Source organism: Dermacentor variabilis, chromosome 7 (genome assembly GCF_050947875.1).
Source record: "Dermacentor variabilis isolate Ectoservices chromosome 7, ASM5094787v1, whole genome shotgun sequence".
Taxonomy (NCBI): domain Eukaryota; kingdom Metazoa; phylum Arthropoda; class Arachnida; order Ixodida; family Ixodidae; genus Dermacentor; species Dermacentor variabilis.
The window spans coordinates 106749444-106770906 of record NC_134574.1 but is presented as its reverse complement, the minus strand read 5'-3'; the positions used below and the strand labels follow the sequence as shown (position 1 = coordinate 106770906).

At 46.8% G+C, this 21463-nt stretch overlaps 1 protein-coding gene across 2 annotated transcripts in view; it reads right to left on the bottom strand.

Annotated features, from left to right (window-relative positions):
* Positions 1 to 3936: 3936 nt before the first annotated feature.
* Positions 3937 to 21463, bottom strand: part of LOC142587007 (uncharacterized) — a 53502-nt gene continuing 35975 nt past the window's right edge. For both annotated transcript variants that reach the window (XM_075697876.1, XM_075697875.1), the window contains exons 9-12: positions 15289 to 15354; positions 13547 to 13629; positions 9359 to 9551; positions 3937 to 4099 (exon numbers count right to left, since the gene is read on the bottom strand). In XM_075697876.1, the coding sequence (XP_075553991.1) occupies positions 3947 to 4099; positions 9359 to 9551; positions 13547 to 13629; positions 15289 to 15354 (495 nt within the window). In that variant the 3' untranslated portion in view covers positions 3937 to 3946. The remainder of the gene's footprint in view (positions 4100 to 9358; positions 9552 to 13546; positions 13630 to 15288; positions 15355 to 21463) is intronic.

Below are 21463 nucleotides of genomic sequence, written 5' to 3'. Positions count from 1 at the left end.
TTTTCGTAGGTGCACCGTCCAATAAAAAATGAGAAAGAAAAAACCCTCTACCACCTTCGGTTCAGCTTGGTGAAGTAACGCCTGACGTGTCTCTGTGTGCGTCGACAAACTGCGCAGTCTTCGATCCTCTTTGCACGCGAAGCTTTCCATTCGCCTTCGAACGGTACACAACAAGAAGCGGAGAGGCAGCGCGTTACTGGACAAGGCCTCCTAGCGGGTGTGACAAGAGCCCGCCAAGCGTATGCGCCAGTACAGTGCGCCAGTGAAGACGCTTCCCTTGCATGCCTTCCGGATAAGGCTCGACCGGATCACCTGCTAAAAATAGCCCGCTTTTCCGGCGTGCCATCCTCCGCATATGGGAGACGGTATTGCGACTCGGAATGGTTCCCGCTTTTCGAGAGCCTCGGACGCGCATCCGCGGCGCCTTGCCTCGCCTAATCAATGGGCGGCTGCAGTCGCGGTCAGCAAAGAGCGCTCATTTTATGGTTGTCGATTTCAACGTCTCGGCGATGACTCAAAAGAAATCTTATGGTTGCGTCGCTGCAACGTCCAGTCCATTGAGCTATATATATTTTTTACGTGTGTGTGTGTGTTCTCGTCATACTAAGATGCTAGCAGAACGGTAAACAGGAAGGGAGGCGAGCGTTATTGACGAGCGAGCTGACTCGCGGGATTTTTTTTTTTTTTTTTGAGGCGCGTAAACCAGCCGGGATGTTTACTAGCAGAGGTTTCTTACCGGCATAACGTTTCGCTGTAGCCGTGTGTTGTCAACAACCACCGCTATCTTTACGGCGATCGTATGACAGTTATGCGAGCTATAGGGAATGGGCTGAACGCGTCCGTCCTTTAAGCGAGAGGTTCGAACGATTCTAATGAAACACGAAGAACTAGCACGGTGCTGCGTTGGATTCAACCAGCGCTTGTAGAGCTTGAGTCTGAAGGCTCTGACCTCTGTTTACACGTCCGTCTTCCTCTGTGAGCAGCCGTTATAAGCTAGTAATTGGGCTGCACGTGTCCCTGCTCGGCCGACAAGATTTCCGGGTTTGCGCAGAACGATGCGCAAGAGGAAGAAAAGGGCATCGGCACAGTAGGCGTGAGGTGAGAGATTAATACAAAGAAGAAAAGAAGGAGAAGAAAAAAACTGTTTGCGCTGGGCTCGCGCTGTCGGTACAGTAAGCCACCACGAAAAAAAAAAATACCTTGCCGCTGGGCGTGAATTTAGCACGTTTCACGAATAGCAAGTTTGAAACCGTTTGCGATGCGTGCCACCGCATGTAGCTGTTGTGGTGCTTAATAATTTTGGCGCATATACACTGCTGTGGATTGTCCAAAATATAGAGACGGACAAGAAAAGGAGGAAGAAAAAAAACGGAAATTGCTAAGTGACAGATAAAAGGTCTAGTCTGCGGTATAAATTAGAAAAGAAATCAACTTTACAAGCAGAATTTAAAAAGTTAAGAATCAATTTAGCATGGAAGTTCGTGAGAGCTAGTAAGAAAATTTCGAGCAGCCGAGCAAATATTTCTGTAGCTGAAGAAGAAGTCTATTGACTGGGAAAGGCAGAGAGGCCGGCCAGAAAGTGGAGTATCTGGCTTGCTACTCTCTGTAGCTGGCACCTAAAATTGAGGCTCCAAGATAGAGTAACACAGCTACGGATGAATCGATACCAACACTGCCTAGCGGAGTTAGTAAAGGTCTTTCTCTCGTTACCAAAAGAAATTGTTTATTGTCTCCGGGTTGCCACAGGCAGAATGGGCACAGTGGTGAGGTAACCAACCCAGACACCTGTGCTGATTGAAATTTAGCGTCGGTACGCGAGAGTGTAGCCTCGCGATGGACACTTCCGTTTTGCGTGTAGGCCTGCACCAGTTTTGCGTAATTGCCTGCACCAGAGATAAATTAAAATTAAATTACGGGGTTTCACGTGCCAAAACCACTTCCTGAGGCACGCCGTAGTGGAGGACTCCGGAAACTTCGGCCACCTGGGGTTCTTTGAAGTGCACCTAAATCTAAGTACACGGGTGTTCTCGCCCCCATCGAAATGCAGCCGCCGCGGCCGGGATTCGATCCCGCGACCTCGTGCTCAGCAGCCCAGCACCATAGCCACTGCGCAACCACGGCGGGTCGCAGCAGCGACATACAAAATATCGGTAATCGGTGGAGTTAGTGCGGGGTCTCGCAATGTTTGCGTGATGAGACGTATACGAAACAGAGCAGCCTTGACATAAGCAAATAGAAAACATGAAAAAAATTGGGCCGCCTATAGAAGCCTTGGCTAAACAATCTGCAATATTGTTTAAAAATGTCCTTTGTGACTAGGTACCCAAACTAGACGCGCGCTTCTCCTATATCTAGGTACAAATGAATGAAGCGTCCTCATAACGTAAGAGTCACCAGAAGCAGTTAAGGGTGAGTACAGAATCGGTGATCATCACAGCTAATGTAATTGGTTGATTTAATTTGCATGGGGCCACCACCGATGTCGTGAATTTAACCACGAATTGGTAGAGCATCGCACGCAAAATGCGAAGGTTGTGGGTTCGGTTCCCACTTGCGGCAAGTTGTTTTATCATCCACTTTAATTTCCACTAATTTATCGTTTCCTTATTTCATTTATTAAGCACAAGTAATTTCCCCAATGTTGTCCTTGGTGTCAGTGTTTGTTGGCTTCTTATGATAGGACTAATAAATATCGGGCCCCTCGGTTAACCTCTTTTTCTTCTCGTTAAGTAGTTCAGTAAGAAATTAGTGGAATAATTAAATGTTTATTTATTAGTTTCCTGAATTATACACCATTGAAAACTTGCTCCAGCGTATTAAGAACGATACTAGGGGCTTTGGTTTCGTAAGGTTAAATAGGAATTTCGAAGTATCGAGCCCGTAACAATAGTGATAAGTTGGGCGTTAACTGGTCATTTGTACCCTTCTCTTGAACACCCATATATTTTAGCCACCTCATTTTTCTTTGTGATCACCGAAACCACACAAGAAAAGTTTATAATTTCACAATGGTGCAACTGAACTTTATACTGTTGAAACGGGGCTTTCTTTTTCAAATGTTTATTCCTTTTATTTTTACGACTGGGTACTCGGAAGAGAGAGCCTGTATAGCCAGCCCACAGGTCAATTTCGCGCGCGTCACATTACATGCACAACCGTACGCCCTGCGTCAGTGCATGGAGTTTTTCTTTTTTTTTTTGTGCTAAGGTAGTGCCGCCAGTACAAAGGTCTGGCCGGGACGGAAGCATTTCAAGGAGAACACATTCCAAACACGCAAGTCTAATCACTGAGCTGTACACTCGAGAATGAGTTCCGACGCAATGCTTATCTCTCTGTCATATGGTTAAATTTCTGCCGGAGCTCTACACTATACGGCGCTTCTCATTGAGCCAGTGTTGCTGCGGAGTGTGGACTGTGTGAGATTGTGTAAGCACCTTAAAAGCGTCTTAGCAGCGTTTTATCCTCTGTTATTTTACGGTGACTCGTGCCACATGACTGTCACGTTTACACTACCGTAACATAGTCGCAGAGGGGCCCGTCTAACTCACGTCGACGCGTTCTGCGTTTAACGGTTTCTTCGAGTGGACAGCCATCGCTCGTTTGCGAGCAGTGACAAGCAAAAATTTATTCACTAACAAGTCCGACGACCAATGGAAATGCATTCCTTGTTTTTCGTTTCACTAATTCCTTTTCTGCGCAAGGACTTCATAGCCAATCACTTTTCGATTTGCGTTGCTTTTTCTTCGCGCAGGGTCTTCGCTGTCTCGGTCACTGTCAAGCGGCGCTTAGCTGGATGCTCCGATCTGGCGACAGGTGATAGCTAGCCACCAAGGCCCGATCCTTATTAGCCTTATTAAATGGGACAGGTCATCACAACAGGTGACGGGAAAACGGCCAATGGGGCAATCTAACAGCGATCGCCGGTTATGTTCGCGAGGCCGGCCAATCACTCTAAGATGTCCTCTGTCGACTTCACGCCCGTGACGTTCTTGATCACGCCGAAGGTGTTGAGAAAGGTTGCTTCGTTGAGGGGGAACCTCTGCTTCACGTCGAAGGGGTCGGCATTCGTGTCTGTAGCAGTTAAGGTGTTCACCCAGACCTGGCCAAAAACAAACAAAAGAATAAATGCTGAGAACACGTTCCTAAGAATTCACTCGATGCATCCTCGCAGAGACTTATTAAGTAGCCGATAGATTTGAAGCTCCGCCGAAAGTCTACAGAAATATTCGTTTGGACTCGTGTTTTCTCTAAGCAGTTGTTTGATATATCGCCTGCAGCACAGAAGTATTCGTGCGTGATTTTAATTTGACTTCACAGAGAGACGCGAATCGATCGCTCACGAATTTAGCCTGCCTCCAGTATTTGGCGTTGTCGTTAGTCGCTTTAGCCTACGCGCAATAACTGCAGACGAAGTCGAGCGGTAGTGAAGTCATATGAAGAAGTCAGTGAAGTCATAGGACTGAAAAGTCCTAGGTACCACTTTTGAGATTGCTCCAGAATTCACGCTGCAGTACCGCACAACGTTAGTAGGTTCTTTACGTTGAAAACCGCAGGCAGGAAGCAGGGCTAATTTTCGACCGCAATTGCGACTTGCACAGTTTTAAGTGAAGCCTGTTGTGTCAACTCTGGGGCGGCATACCCTCGGACGATCGCTTTCTGGGATGCGTTCGGGAGATTTCGCGTGACTAGCACAGGATGCGTCGCCATCCATGAGTGACAGTGAGCCTCTTCGATTTGCCGTCCCGAACTTTCCAGGACTGCCCGATACGATCCTGAGACGACGCACACGCAACGCTCATTGGCTGAAGTCACCGCCCGAGCAATCCGGGTCCGCCAGAGACAAATAATCGCAGAGTCACAGTGTTCTTAGCACCATCTTAAGGCAGTGGGCTTGGCACTGTGCCAACATTCTTTCGCTCGTGGGCGCCCCTGCACCGCGTGCCAGTAAAGCGAAATTCCGCTAAAGTGAAAGTAACCGCGAAAGTAGTCGTGCGAGAATACGGCACCCGCTTTCCTGCGCGCAACACCAGTTTTCGTACACTGATTGCATAAATGTGAGCGTAACATAAGCTAAAAAATTAACCCTTACGCGTGAAACACATCAGCATGTCACTACACGTAAATTTAGATTATAGGGAGTTTTAAAATAGGGGCCCCAATAGTTTGGGGCCCCAAAGAGCTTTGCGGGTGTTAGCGTTGGGGAACGTGGGAGTTAAGAGTTTTAGAATAGGGTTTTACGTTTTGCGGATAGCGTCTTGCGCTGACAGCGCCACTACGGCGTCAAAGAAAAGCTATTAGAAATAATTAAATAAGATATACCATTTTATAATAGGAATAATAATTTTGGGTTTCGTGTATTCGCCTTTAATTACAACTTAGAGGTTATTCTGTAAGCAGCAAACAATTAGTTGCGCTTAGTTTTGAGCAAACCAACTTTACTAGCCTTCACCAGCCAAGCTTAGCCGTGTTAGGCCTACGAGCCATAAAACCCACAATCGAATTCAAAATCAGCGGCGTCTAATGAGTCAATCTTCATAACACACGCTAGTTGAGAGAAAGCGATAACCGCAGTCACTTCTCCTAGCTTGCGAACTTCACGCGTTACCGCGAATCGAACCCAGTTTGGTGCTAGGTTAGAGCCGTCGCTTCGATGGGTGCCGCCATATTTGCCGACGCAAAACTTTTGGGGCCGCTATTTGGGCTCCCGCTAAATCGGTGAAATAGCGTTCCCAACGCAAAACCCAAAGGCAGTTTCCGTCTTGCGCATGCGCAGTGGCTTCGACGCTATTTCTTTGGGGCCCCTATTTTAAAACTCTCTTATGTCTCTGTCTGCATTGTTTTGCGAAACAAACACTGTAATAAATGGGATCCCTTAACCAGTACTACACTTTGTCACGAGAGTTGGTGCGATTTGTACAACTGTTAGCTTCAGCGCAACATAGACGACAGAAACAGAATGCGCATGCCCACTTGCATGTCGCACTGAAGTTAGCGTGACCCTAAAACAACTTGCAGGTCTAAGGGGTCCACAAGGGCTAAGCGTTTAAGAATCACCATTGTCATCTGCGTCAACTGTGTCGTGTAGCGACCGTTGCAACATTAGACAGCTTTAGTACTGCATACAGTGCGTACGCAACGGCGTTACGTACGTAATATTATTACGTTCTGCAAAGTGCGCATGCGCAGAACTCAACAAGGACGGCACGTGATGCCTACGCGGCCGCCACCTCCGCACGCATCCGATTCTTGCGCGCATGCGTGGGCAGCCTCGCGTGCCGCTCTCGTGGTCCTCGTTTGTTCGGGAGAGCGCGAGACAAAAGAGTTTCGCAAAATGGCGGCGTTAAAGGGGACAAGTGGAATTCTGTACTCTTAGATGGCCTACGATTTGGCTTTGCTGCGTGAAGTTAACGCGTAGAACCCATCCCAGCATCCTGCACTGTGGGAATCCATAGCAAAAAAAAAAAAAAAACTTGAGCTTTGTTTTTAGCAAGAAACACGAACTTTGTTTTCGAGAAAGTATTCAGCGTGCGCTGTTTGCGCGTAAAGCTCAACCTCCGGGCGCAGTGCATCGCAAATGACCGCGCCAGCCTCAGAAGGCTCATTATTTTTCTTATTCCTTATTTTCTTATTCCTTATTTATTTCTTAGTCCTTAGTTTTCTCGATACGATTAGTGCACTGCATCTGTATAAAATGTAGCCTCTTTTAACCGACACATTTCACGTTCGCCCCTGCTGCTTGTGCGCTTTCGTGTCTGCTCTTAAAGCGCGTTTATAGTCCGACGTTATCGGCGCGCGCGGGGGAGCGTGGCTCGACGCCGGACGCGTCGCAGGAATTTCGTAGTACCAAAAGTCCTGACGTGACACGCGCTGCTACGTTCCGCAAGGCGCGGACGTATCGTCATGGCGCAGCACTAAAACTGTATATTCTTAAACGATACGTCTCTGCCGAGGGAACGTACAGAAAGCTTCCGGTGTCAGGTTTTCGACACCCAAGTTTGCCAAGAAAAACAGAAGAGACACACTGTTATGGTCGGCTTCAGGTACTTGATATTTATTTGTTTAATTATGAGAAATACTCTTCGCATGTCGAGCACGCGTACCTAGCTGGTCTGTTAACGCTGTAATCGCGTAGCACAACTGGTACCAGCGGGAGAGTCTTACATAATTCCAGGCTATTGAAACTTCCTATTCATCTGCCGCTAAATTTAGTCGTCTGCTACCAGGGGAGTCCCTAAATAGATTTGTCTGATCTCAATGCTTTCAGTTTCATAATTTACTGAGTCGTTGTCTGTCACGCTTTATCTTTCTGAATTTTGAAGACCTCATTGCTTCCTTAACACATCGACGCAGATTTGTCTCTGCGCAAATGCTTAATCATTGCGAATCGTTGCATTTATTATGGAATAATTTGTTGAAAATGATCCACCCGCATAAACTTAAAGCCGTTTGAAGCCAGGAGGAGGAGGTTTAACAAAATTCATGTACTAACCATAATTTCCGCTCTGGCTGAACCACCCTGCCTGCAGCATACGTAAACATGAGCGCCAGATTTTCCTCTATTAATCTTTGTAGAAGTCTCGGTGTTAAAGAATAAATGCGACGAAATTTCACTTTGGCAAAGTTTGTTATAAATTATTATAGCATATACAATTGATTTAATTTCTGCGGTGTTATAGGACTGGCAAGTGTCTACCATTCTTATTAGCAGTTTTTAAAATGGCCCACTCCGGCGATATTTCGATGTCTACTGATCTTAATAAAATTTTGTATATACGTTCTCTATTGCGCTCTGATTATCTCTGTCAAACGATATGATTGCAAGTCATTTAGACTTCCTGAAAACGAATATTACCTATTGGTTGCGTGTTCTTCACTCATGCCCACTAATGTGTGACTTTTTCTGGCCACCCTATGTTTGTGACAGAGACTACCCCGCCACATCGCCCAGAAACGACGAAGCTGCCTTCTTTGTCTACGACATCATTCTACTTGCTGCGCTATGCTGTTCATACGAAGGACAACAAAAGAGACAGACACGCATGTGCGCAAACTTTCAACTGTTTAACATTCGCTAGCGCACGCCAAATATATACACGAAGGGTGACTGTAAATCAAAAGAAAATGAGGTGAAAGACGAAAGAGAAGCGAATCTACGCACACCTGATTTGACAGTGACAAATGCGGCTTGATCTAACATCCGCCTATAAATTTAAAAGCTGCTTTTAAATTCACAGTCGGACGTTAGATCAAGCCATACTTGTGTTTGTCACCAGATGTGCATAGATTGGCTCCTTTTTCGTCTTTCATCTCGTTTTCTTTTCGTTTGCAGTCACCCTTCGTGTATATATTTGACGTGCGCTAGTGAATGTTTAACAGTTGAAAGTTTGCGCACATGCGTGTCTGTCTCTTTTGTTGTCCTTCGTATAAACAGCATAGTGCATCAAGCAGAACGGTGTCACACCAACTAGCCCCATTCGAAGCTTTATTGTCTGCGACACAACGGCTGACAATCATCGTTGTGATAGACGTGATAACCGGTGCTTCTCTTCGTCTTGCCCCAGCACAATGCATCGAACTTGGGCACATCAGCTGCTTCGCGCGGTTGCGGAGGTGGGTCAAAAGCAGACGGCGTTCCTTAGCGCTCATGTCGTCGCTGAAATGGCCGCTGTCTATTTCGAAAGAGCTGAAAAAATCTCCTCTCAGGGGGCATAATCAGCTTCGATTTCTGTCTTTTGGGCGTTAGCACCGAGTTTACTGCGTCTTTATATTACGGCAGTGTATAGGATCCGACGTCATTGACTCATCGCGACGTCTTACGAGGCAGCTATCCGTTTCGGTGGTACCTCGTTTATGGGGTATTAAAATTATTGGTGAGTTTCTAAGCATATTGAACCCCCCAACCGGTGACAGGATTGTGATTGCCATTTTAAAATGAAAGTACCCTATCACAGTTAAAAGAAAAGAATGCCGGAGTTGCCCTTCAATTAACACGTAAACAGATGACTCGTCAGCGGATATGACTGAACTCTCAACACGTCACCTCAGACTTTTTTTCAGTGCGCCGCGGACAGCCCGCGTACTGCGCATAATCTCGGAGGTCAGGCCACAGTACCACGCCTTCTTGGACATGCGTCACTTCCGGCGAGCGGTTCTGGCCCAGTTTTCTCGTTTTTTTCTTACAGCTTCGGTATCGAGAACGTCTACTTTGAGGTGTCTTTCATGAGGCATCCGCTTGCACTTCAAGAATAATGATTTGCACGGAAGCCGCAGTAGACCTGCGCTATCTGAAACTATAGGCTTCTTATTCCACGGTCCAAAATCTCGCTGCGGTTGTCCTTTAAAATGTTTGGCAACTTACCTTGAAGCTGTCGGCGAGCGCGTCCACTCTACACGAAAAGAGCCGGTTGGCCCTGACCTTGAGCTGGTAGCCGTCGCCCTTGTTTCCGTCGACGCCGTCGTAGACGAACACGAGGCCATTCTTAAGCACGACGTGGACGACGAGCAGAGCTTCGGCGGTCTCCTCGGGGCCCTTCGACAGTGCAATCTTGAACCTGCACGCGCAGTGGCGGGGTTTCTTTTTTTTTTTCGCATGCGGCGTCAGCTTTTCTAGAAAGGTCTTGGAACAAGCTCAGTGCTTTGAACTTGATGAGAAGAGTTTATAGCAAATGCGATTTAGTGGACGGCGAGCCGGAGCCGCTGAAGAATGATGAGTGCAACTTTAAGGGATAAGAAAACAGCAGATTGGGTAAGGGAACAAGCGCGAGTTAATGACACCTTAGTTGAAACCAAGAAAAAGAAATGGGCATGGGCAGGACATGTAATGAGGAGGGAAGATAACCGATGGTCATTAAGGGTTACGGACTGGATTTCAAGGGACGGGAAGCGTAGCAGGGGGCGGCAGAAAGTTAGGTGGACGGATGATATTAAGAAGTTTGCAGGGACGACATGGCCACAATTAGTACATGACTGGGGTAGTTGGAGAAGTATGGGAAAGGCCTTTCCCCTGCAGTGGGCGTAACCAGGATGATGATGATGATGATGATGATGATGAGCAGGAGCCGAAGCGTTTCAACCGACAGAGCAGCGACAATTATGCTGTGTCTCTGGCGTGTTTCAAAAGCGAAGCTATCTGTGCCCTTTCTATCTCCGACATCTCCTACAGTAATGACACGACGTCCTTGCAGTCATGTGAAAGAGTCTAGTTGAAATTGCATCGCTCATTACTAACGCTGCCATTGTTGACTACGGGTGACATACACTGCCCTATGAGTCGTGGAAGTTATGTGCAGTACAAAACACGAGCAGACACGCGGGGCGCATCCAATAAACTTAATTTGCATTGGTGTCGTGCTGACGCCAGCCCTACACTGAAACGTTTGCAGCATTGTATACGATATTTACGTGGTCCCGTTGCATTTGAATAAATACCGCACTACGTTTGCGTCACAACCATTACTTTCGTGTATTCCACTAGCGTCATACTGCGCAAACATTTGCGTCGTGAAGGTTATGTTCGCGTTACGTTTTCGTTAACATTCCCAAATATCAAAGAACGCTTCGCTTATCACCGATTCGCCCATGTGCGTACGATCCGTGAACTTTTTTTCGCATAAGGACATTTTGCGCCTACTAAAATGCGATCTCACTCATTAGGGCTTATCTTCTGTGCCATAAATTTGAAGCTATATATAGTCAACGCTGTTCACGCATCCGCCAGCTCAAGCGTTTGCTCTCCGATAATTGATGCAGATCCAACGCAGATCTTGGAATCTGTGTGAAGCGATATTTTCGCGAAGGGTTGGATTCTTTTCACGCCATATCAGCGGTCAGTCCATTTTAGGATTTCACTATGTGTATATGACCGGCTCACCTTACTCCGCCGATTAAGCAGAGCGATAGTGTAGCCATTCATAGTCAGCGTAGCAAAGCGTCATTTGGTTGCATAGTTGTTTTAGGATGACGGTAGCAGTTTTTCGTCGCTGTCATATCCCGTCGTGTTTTGTCATCGGGGTCAAACAGATAACATCGCCCTCCTTTGAGTCCATTGGGAGATGCCGTATCGGGGCAACGCTTCTCTGTGCTAAAGTGTGGCTGACATCGGTCAATGCGAGCAGCGGTCAAAGCCAAACGTTTGCTTCCTGAGCCCTCTACATGAGTACTTACGCAGCAGAGATATGGGGAACTTCCATATACACACACACAAAAAAAAAGAAACATGCCCACTGCGTATCCTGAATGCTCTCGACGCATGTCGAGTTTCGAGCCCCTGCCTGTCATCGCACTCATCGCAACTTTAATGGCACTTTTGAAACGCGCGTTCAAGAGACGATCTCTTAATATGCAAGCCAGACGCGGGCAAGCCTCTGTGGCCCAACACGAGCACGCATAGAGCTCATAATGTGCTATCGCGAGAGTTGGCGCTAATATCAGCGGTTATGCGGCGTGATCTCTTGCTAGAACATTTGATCAGAAATTGTTAGCCGCCCTTTCCTTCGGGAAGTTGCAATGGTAACACATGGAAGCGAGCGAACTCGACCACTTGAAATCGCTGAAAGAGAACTCTGGCGATTGCTCGCTCTAGCTCCAGCTGTGCCACTCAGGCCTGCGCTTAGCTGAAATCATAGTGATGCTTTCAAATGGGCAAGGGAGCGCATTCGAACGTGTCACTAAATCACAACGTTCAAAACAAGGTTCAACAGCACAATTACAACATTCTAAAAAGAAGTACCTTGGCGAGGGTTTGCATCAGTTCTTTACACGGTGCCACTGCACCTTGCTCGATGACTGTCCGAATAGTCGTTAGTGCTCCTCTTCGCCTACTTGAAATAACCCTATTGACGAATCAAGCGGGTGAGTAGAATAATGTGAAACTGTTTCAGAACTGCCCCGCCGCTACACCTGGCTCCAGTTCCAGCGGTGACACGAAGCCAATAAAAGCACTTCTCGAAAAGATCTGCACTCCCTGTGTCCGCCTACCAGTGGCACGCTATATGGCCGAGCGGAAGGATTCGAAAGCGCACGAAAAAAAAAAAAAGAAAGAAGGCTCACGGCAAGCTAGGCTGCAACAATGCGACCGGCACGAGCAAATATTTTGTACAGTTGCAACTGTTTGTGTCTGTCAAGTGGAAACCGCGATAACACTGTCCAACAGAAAGGGGACCCGCCGTGGTTGCTCGGTGGCTACGGTGTTGGGCTGCTGAGCACGAGGTCGCGGGATCGAATCCCGGCCACGGCGGCCGCATTTCGATGGGGGTGAAAACACCCGTGTACTTAGATTTAGGTGCACGTTAAAGAACCCCAGGTGGTCGAAATTTCCGGAGTCCCCCACTACGGCGTGCCTCATAATCAGAAAGTGGTTTTGGCACGTAAAACCCCATAATTTTTTTAACAGGAAGAGTAAGAAATGTGCAGGCCCTCCACACGCTTCAATCTATGCTCGCGAAGCTAGTAAATGCTGTAAAACTAAATACGGCGCATACAACGCTCTCTACTGCCATCCTATGGAACACGTATTCTCCTGCAATGTTCATGCACCGCGCAGATGGCGCCTTTTTTCTCGTGTTACGTTTATGCAAAACACCGTTCTCAAGCTACGGCGAAACGCAAGCAAGAGTTATAGCGAAGGCACACTGTGATACGTCGACGCAGCGATATTAAAAATTAGGTTGTAGCGTTTTGCGCGGCAAAACCACGATCTGATTATGAGGCACGCGGTTGGGGGGAGGTACAGGGGGGGGAGGCGCTCCGGATTAATTTGGACCACCTGGGGTTGAAAAATTAAAATTAAATCATGGGGTTTTACGCGCCGAAACCGCTTTTGGATTATGATGCGCAACGTAGTGAGGGACTCCGTAAATTTAGACCACCTGGGTTTCTTTAACGTGCACCCACGGTACGCCGGTGTTCTTGCATTTCGGCCCCATCGATATGCGGGCTGAGTTAAGTCCCGCGATCTCGTGCTTAGTAGCGCAACGCCATAGCCGCTAAGCCACCACGGCGGGACGCAGCGATATCACGATGACGATTGAGATGTTTGATTTTTTGTCGAAGGAAGAAGTAAAGGCAGGTGTACGAAGTACGGCACAAAAGGCAGCGGTGGCGTCGACTGTTACTCGTGTGGTCCTGATTCTTTGGCCCGATTGAAACTGTCGCTTGTGCACGCGCCAGAATTAGTGTGTGTACGGATGGTGCCTATTGGTTGGAACGTGGGGTTCCTGGGCTGGAGGATCGAAGTTCGACCCCACCATCGGTCATGTGATCCGCCCACCTTTTTGTATGCCGGCTGTTCAGCAGGAGCAGACACGGTCATCAAATGCCGTGAGGGTTCGAAACGAAAGCTTCAGCGCCAGTTTCAGGTCATCATTCGTTAGCATACAGTAAATGGGTCGCAGATAATATACAGACGAAGGTCCCAATGTCAAAGACTGCACGGAACCCTCGGGAAATATTTAAAATGTAGATAAGTGTGAGAAGATCAGCAAGCTAGGAAAAATACAAAGTAAAAAAAATATTCAAAACGATTTAAAAGCGAGGCGCTCATACTCACTCAGTGCAAGGCGGTGGCGGCGTTCCTTGCACATAAAAGCTGTTCCCAGCCTCGAGCTGAATGGGCGAGATGACCGGAGAATCCTGCGGCCCAGGAAGCGGGAGATCATGTGCGACGTTTTCTTTTTTTTCTTTGTTTTCTTGGCAAAGGTGCCACGTGCCGGCCAAGAAAATGCCATTTGCTTCCCGAAGCCCAATATCCGAATGTAATATTCGCGCTACTGCGCAGAAAAACAAATTTGTACTTGAGCCCTCAAACTGGACATGGAATCTGCATTTTTGCTCCTAACGTTAGCGTAAAGCGGTGCGTTGAGATCACTCAGTGAGTGTTGTGCTACGCAGAATGTTACGAGAAATAGTTAGAAAGAAAGGGCGGGACATGGCACGAAAACAAAGCGCGTCCCAAGTTATTTCAACTAGACAATTATTCGGCCAGCTCTGCGCACAGGGAGACGGAATGTTTCGAGTTGTTTATTAATTCAGCCTGCATTGCTTCGTTTACTGCTTTAAACGGGGGTTAAAACTTCCAAACATGCGCTATCATTCGCTGGCCACGCAGTCTAGTTGACAGAACCTTACTTCTTTATACGTATTTATCAGAAATATTGTAGTTCTGATCTCCATATATTCAGTTTACGTCTTGTATTAGTTGAGTCTTAGCCTAGTGTGTCCTACTGTAGGCCTATTTCCAAATCTTACTGAGAACATTATTGTTAATATTATCAAACCGTTTATCTGTGGTGAGCGTCACCTTTAACACAACACCCAGGCATATGGCGTACCACAACCGTGCAATTCTCATTCGTGCATCTAGTGATTGTTTTGCCGTAACCTTACTTTATTTGCAGGCGACAAATTTCTGTGGACACTTACTTTTAACAAATTATGTTTTACGACTTCTTGTAAAGGAACGCCGGTCGAAATTACACTAGATTTTATCTTGAATTCGAATGAAGACATCCTCAATTGACTTAGTAATGCAGCTCAACGGTCAATACGAATCAAAATCGATGTTTCACCCGTGGTTTCCGATGGCAAACTGAAGCGGACAACACGACTGCTTGTCTGCAAGTACTATCGAACTATCGAGGCCCAGGGACAGGCCTGACGACCTGAAATTTCGAAGTGCGTGGTGCGGTCGTGTGAAATGTAAATTTTATGTATTGCTTGTATGTATTGTATTTTGTATGAATACCTAATGATGACCAGTGTTTTCTATTTTGCGGGCAGCGTTCTGGCTCTTCTGATGGTATCCACCGAAGCTGACGAGCTCGGTTTCGCTTCTCCGCTTAATCGTGCAAGGAGTGAGGAAAAAGAAAGAGAAAGAAGGAAGCAGCGAACGACCAGGGCAAGCAATGGTAATTTCTTCTCTTTGCGTAAAATGCTAGTTTAGGTTATTTTAGACCGCTTTGCATCGAAAATGAACGCGAAGCCAGAACTTTGGGCTTGCATTCATCCAATGTTTATATCTCTACGACTTGAAGCCGAAGAAATATGTGTGTGCAGTTTCGGAAGCAGAGAAAGCATAGCGCAAAAACACAGGGAGACACAGTAAGGGGAAGCTAGTGTCTCCGTACTGCGTCCAATGTGTCCCTTTACTGTGTTTCTAGAAGTGTCCGCTTACTGTGACCTGCCTTATCACCGCTGCGCTAGTCTTACCAATCTGCCTTAGTCGCCGTGCTCCTAAAGCGTGAGAAAGTGATTGAAACAAATGGGATCGAATTCACAGAAAGAGGAGCTCACCGCATTGAAAAACAGCAAGGTTGCTTTCTGAAAGTTCGGCGGCTTGTTGCTCCAATGCTTGGGGTGCTGAAACAGAAGAAAAGAGGGCGAGCAATGTTGGCTGGACCGCACCGTGCAGTTCACAATAGCGATCAGCGACTAACACCACCGAAAACTACCCTTTTGACGTGGACTATACGTGCTGTAAAGTGTTTATCACTGTATGTATCATAGTCACCACCCAGCACCTGGAGTAGCATGTCAGGCTAACTTCTCCGGCATACCATTAAAGATCGTTTCTCTCTCTCTCCCCTCAGCATCGGAAAAATTGAAGGAACATTTTCTTCATTGTAGAGTGGCAAATTCCCAGTGGCACATACCTAGTAAGTCAACTCGGCATCAAGGACTTTATAGAAGAGCGCCACGCACCTACTAGCGCGCTAGTTTTGCTGGCCGGTACTATAATGGTCTACAGTACGGTTGCACTGAAGAGAGCGTGCTGAGTTTGCGGCTTCGCCAAGCGAAAAACGCCTGCTCGCCGCGCATATCGAGCGCTTGTGCTGCGATAGCAGCTGCTCACCGCGCTGCTGCGGGGCACATTCAACACGCTGAACTATACGCAGGGCAAATCGTCGACGCGTGACGTATTCTACTTCACCGGCCGGTGCCTCACACGTAGAAAACGCGAGAATACAAACTGCCCCTTGTTACGATTGGCGTGCAACACCCCGAGCAATAAGGATGCTCAAAGACCATGCCTAATCGAAACGGAGGATGGATCCCTAATTTGCTATGGTTGTCTCGAGTGGTTGCTGGTCTGGCAGGCGCCCCGCAGTGATTACAGGCCCCTTTGTGTGTGTGCCGCTCTAGGGGAGAAGCCTTTTCACAAACTGTCCGACTGTAGGGGAGATCGTTTCCGTGAACCAAACAGGACCCGCGGGTTGCCGCCAGAGGAGGCAAGCACGTGCAACTTCGCCTAGGAGAAAGGATCAGCCGCCCATCCCCGACCAGACTCAGTGCATGTCACGTGACGTTGACGTGAGCAATATGCCGCCTATGATTTTAGCGGGCATATTTAAGCGGCCTCGCAATGTATTATTCATTTATTCGCTTCTTCCATATCCTTCACCAACATTGAATAAACAGTGCAAGTTTCGCACTAGAAATCGTCTCGTCCCTGCCTGGTCTCCATGGCCTATCGGACGCCTGAAGCCTGCCGACAACGCCACGCTACCCAATAGTAACGCCGGTCGAGGTTCGAGAAACAGCGCGTCGCAACACCCTGAATGATTCGTAACGGCAACATGGACCCCGCGTCATCATTTGAACAGGCCATGTACTTCAACTGTCCTTCTCTAGCATCGACATTTGGTTGACACTTTCCTTTTTTTCTTATAGTTTTATACGTAAAGCGTAATTTTCTAAGAGTCGAGATGTGAGTCCCCGCAGGGGCGTCTGCGTAAGCAGGCGTTTGGTGAGTTGAGCCACCACGTACCCGAGCACATGGGGGTCGGACCCTCCAGCGCTTAACCGTGCGTGGCTTAGCCTTGTCCGGAGAAAAAGGGATCCTGGGGGTTAAGCCTTAGCCAGGAGTTTGGACCTTAACGGCCTCTCGGCGAAGGCAACGTGCACCTTTGGCCTCGGCTTCACGTAGACGGCACCCCCGGGCTTATCCACCCGGGGCAGATCGGTAATAGCCATTTCCTGTCTCTCTCCCTCCATCCTTCGTATTTCTCTCTCTCTCGCTTACCATCTCTCATGTCTTCTCTTCACTTCGTTTTACTTTCAATTTTCCAGGCGGCAAGGGTTAACCTGGTGTAGTTTATCCAACCTTGGGTCTAATATACTAGGTTATAGTAGCTATGTACTGCAGGCGTCTGCGTTTCCTTCGGGTCTCGTGGCGTCCTCTTGTTGGGTGCAATAGTGGGTGGCTCACATAGCCACCGAATATCCAAGAAACTCTATGGCAGAATATTTGCCCCCTTACCAGATCGCCCTCAGAAAAAGAGGGCATACCGATGCAACATTTCAATTTACTTCCGAAGCAGTGCCCCAACATATGTGAAATACCATGTCAAACATAGCGCAGGCAACACTGCTGCGAGGAAGCTTTCCCCATTTTTGGTGGCAAAAAGCCTTATGCCAAAACCTCGGAGCAGCCTGGAAGACTTCAAAGATGTCTAGTGGAGATCTACTCCTAGAATTGAAAGAGAAAAAGCAACTTGAAATGCTTTCAGACGCCACCAGTATTGGTAATATAGTAGTCAAAATTTCACCTCACCACTCCTTAAACACGAGCAGGGGCGTGATCTCCGAGGAAAACTTCATAAATTTGAGTGAGAAGGAACTCCTTGAGTGTTTCCAGGAGCGATGCGCCACAAAAGTCGAAAGAATCATCTCTCGACGAAATGATGAAGAAATTCTCACCAAGCATATAATCCTTACATTTGCCAGTAGCGCTCTGCCCAGTTTCCTTGAGGCTGGCTATGTCAAGGTCAATGTCAGGCCGTATGTTCCCGATCCGAGACGATGCTTTAAGTGTCAAAGGTTTGGCCATGCTTCTCCTTGGTTCAGAGGCAAATCAACATGTGCAAAAAGCAGCTGCAACGATCATGACTCCGAAAACTTCAATTCCCCTCCACATTGCCTAAACTGGAAAGGTCACCACTCTGCCTACTCAGGGTTGGGTCCCGTTTGGAAAAAAGGAACTGAGAATCATGGCAATCATAGTAGAAGAAAAGATATTCTATGAAGCTAGGAAACCTCTATCACACCTACCTAAACTCAGCTATGCCAATGTGGTGCCTCAAGGGGCAGCGCCACGTAAGCCCTGCGCGCCTACAGGGTCTACTAGTAGTAGCCCTGCGGTGGCTCCTCCCGCCTCCCTGGTGGTGGTATAGCCAGGGCTGTCCTATCGCTATCCTATCCTATCCTATCGTATAGCCAGGGCTGTCCTATCCTAGACCACGGTCTCGCAGGGCCTTAGGACAACGCGAACATCAAGGCCTGAGGCACGCGCCTCAGAGCCAGTCGCTCGGTCCTCCAGTGCTTCTGTGAAAGCGATGGAGTTCGACACGGAAACACCGGTGCCATTGACACCGAAGGACCAGAGCTCTCTGGAGTGCGAAAAGAGGGATAAGCTCCCAGTAACCGCTCCCAAAAAGGACAGATAACCTAATTATTACTCTTATTATTTACCGTAGATCTTTGAACATGTCACCTCTAATTTGTATTTAAGGACCGATTTCTGTTTAAGTATTCTTGGTTGCGTTCCTAAATGGCATTTATTATACAGTGGAAGGTCTACTACATAACTTAGGCGACAGAATACACCGTAAATATTATTTTTCCCAGTTGCCCTTTGTTTACAGGAGACAAATCTGGGCCCCCCCAAAAAACAGAATTTTTTAAAAGGTTTTTCCGTCTTTCGACAAGACCAGTAAATCACCAGCCGACTTTCTGGAGGAGTTGCCGTTGCCTTGAAAGGCGGTACTCCCACCCGAGAAGATAATCTGAATATTGCTTTCGCATCGGTTGTTATCACTATTCTTTCTTTTAAAGCGATAGCCATCTGTTCTTTGTACATACCACTCCAAGAAAGCATAAATATAAAAAGAACTTGAAAAGCTGATTAAACTGCTACCAGACCATTTTACGCTCGTAGGTGATTTTAACGTCCATTGTACTGTTTCGGGAACTGAGAAAACAGACCAAAGATGACAACTCATAGAATATTTTATTCTCTCTAACGATATCTGTAATTTAAATTCAAGAGCACCTACGTATTTTTCACCGACATCACGTAACTTTAGCTGTCTTGATTTAGCTCTCTGTTCACCTCCTTTCATTGATATTAACTGGGAAGTGTTGCACAATCCACACAGCAGTGACCACTTACCTGCCATAATCAAACGGGCATCAACTTTACCCATCATCATCTGCAGGCCACGTTGGAAAAGCCAACTGGCAGACTGGCCGCTTTTGACAGAAACTGACAAATTTGAAACTTTTCAACCCGTTTAGGTGTCGATGCATCGACACCTAAATGGGCTCATGAGATTAAAATCATGAAATAATCTCATGAGATTAATTAAACATTTACTCATTACGTAATCACGGCAGCTGAAAGAGCTATACCCCAATCTAACGGAGAACGTCGAAAGCAACTAAACCCGTGGTGGATAGAGGAATGCACCGTTGCAGAAAAAGATCAGAATAAGGCCTGGGGCAATCTTTCTACATACCTACATACCCAACTTAGAACAACCAACTTAAATTCAAACAGAAAAATGTCCATGTACGATAGATTCGTAGACAAGCCGAAAAAAACCTTTCGCAGAAGTATGTGTTCTCAATTAATAGTTCAGTCACCTCGAAACGCATGTGGGATCAGGTAAGGAAATTCAAAGCGGATTACTCCTATACAATTCCCTTACTCACAAGTCCTGGTACACAAACAACACTCGAAGAACGAGCAAACATTCTGTTGGAACACTTCTACAGAGTATCAAGTTCAGTCAACTACACGGACACATTTTTAACATACAAAAACTCCGCTGAAAAACAAAGATTACCAACAACAGGTGCGTCCGATCCACCGCGCAATGCTCCTCACACATTCCCAGAAATAAATGTAGTGCTTTCTGCTAGAAAGAAAGCTGGAATTGGCATGGACCGCATGCACTACACCATGCTTGCCCACCTGTCAGAAACCTCAATAAAAACGGTATTAAAATTCTTTAACAAAATCGGGGAAACTGGTCAAATGCCAAAATCATGGAAACACTCCGTAACTATACATTTTCTAAAATCTGGAAAACCCCCAAATTACGCAGGGGCTACGGCCCTATTGCTCTCACTAGTTGCTTGGCAAAGTCATAGGAATGTGTTGCGTACACCAGACTAACTTTTACACTCGGACTAGAAAGTCCCTAAACATACACCCATTGGCTATAAAATCGTTGTTCTACAAGTGATTACCTTGTCCGACTGGAACATAAAATACCCAATGCCTTTTTACAGAAACAACACTGCCTAGCTATCTTTTTCCACTTGGAGAAGGCATATGACACCACATGGAGATTCGGCGTTTTGAGGGACTTGGCAGACTTAGGAATTAGGACCAAATGCTGAAGTGCCTTTCTGATCTTGTGTCCAATCGAACATGTCAGGTGCGTCTTGGCAGGGTGCTGTCACGTGTATACACCCAAGAAAACGGTCTGCCTCAGGGCTGCGTTGTATGTGCAACGCTGTTTGTGGTTAAAATGAATGCTTAAATGAAGGACATACCATCTACCATTATGCGTTCTCTTTACGTCAATTATCACGGAATTGCTTTCCGCGCATCTAATATAACAACATGTGAACGGCAGATCCAAATCACTGTAAACAAACTGATACAATGGGCTCATACAAACAGCATCAGTTTTTCGTCGGAAAAACCTGTTGCCGTGATGTATTCTCAGAAGAGGGAGCTTACAACCGGTCGCTTCCTGAAACTAAATAAAATGGTACTACCAGTTAAAGAAGAAAACAAGTCACGTACGACACTTACGCAGAATTTTACACCGATGGCTTGAAGATGCCCATTTATGGCGGAAGCAGCGCAATTGAAGGTGCATGAAACTCGCAGTCAGACTACCACAGTTTGTATCAGTTTTCACTGCTGAGTTTTATACTTTGTGGATGGTAGTTCAAAAGATCATAAACACTAAACACAAAAAAAATCTATATTTTTTACAGATTCTCCAAGGGCACTTAAGGCCCTGAATGTATAATCACAGTACGAACCCATCATAGGTGACATCCTACATATACTAACACACCTAAGACCAGACCGTTCGTCTTTTTTGGGTCCCAAGCCACGTTGCGATCCCCGGCAATGAGAAAGTAGGTGAATGTGCAGCAAGGGCAAGAAATATGAATATTTCAAAACCTAACATACCTGTTAGGGATAGCATTCAAGCTGTTCGCCAGCCCCCTATTCTTCAAGTGCGAACGCGAATGGAAATTGAAAGACAAAAGTAAACTTTAACTCATTAAACCTGTCCTTGGGGAGTGGAAGGCATGCTACCATCTGAACGCGTCATCGAAGTAATTCTTTGTCCATTTCGGATAGGCCACACGCGAATCACACAAAATCACGTATTGAGAGAGGAGGAACAACCAACATGTGACAAATGCCATGAACCGTTAA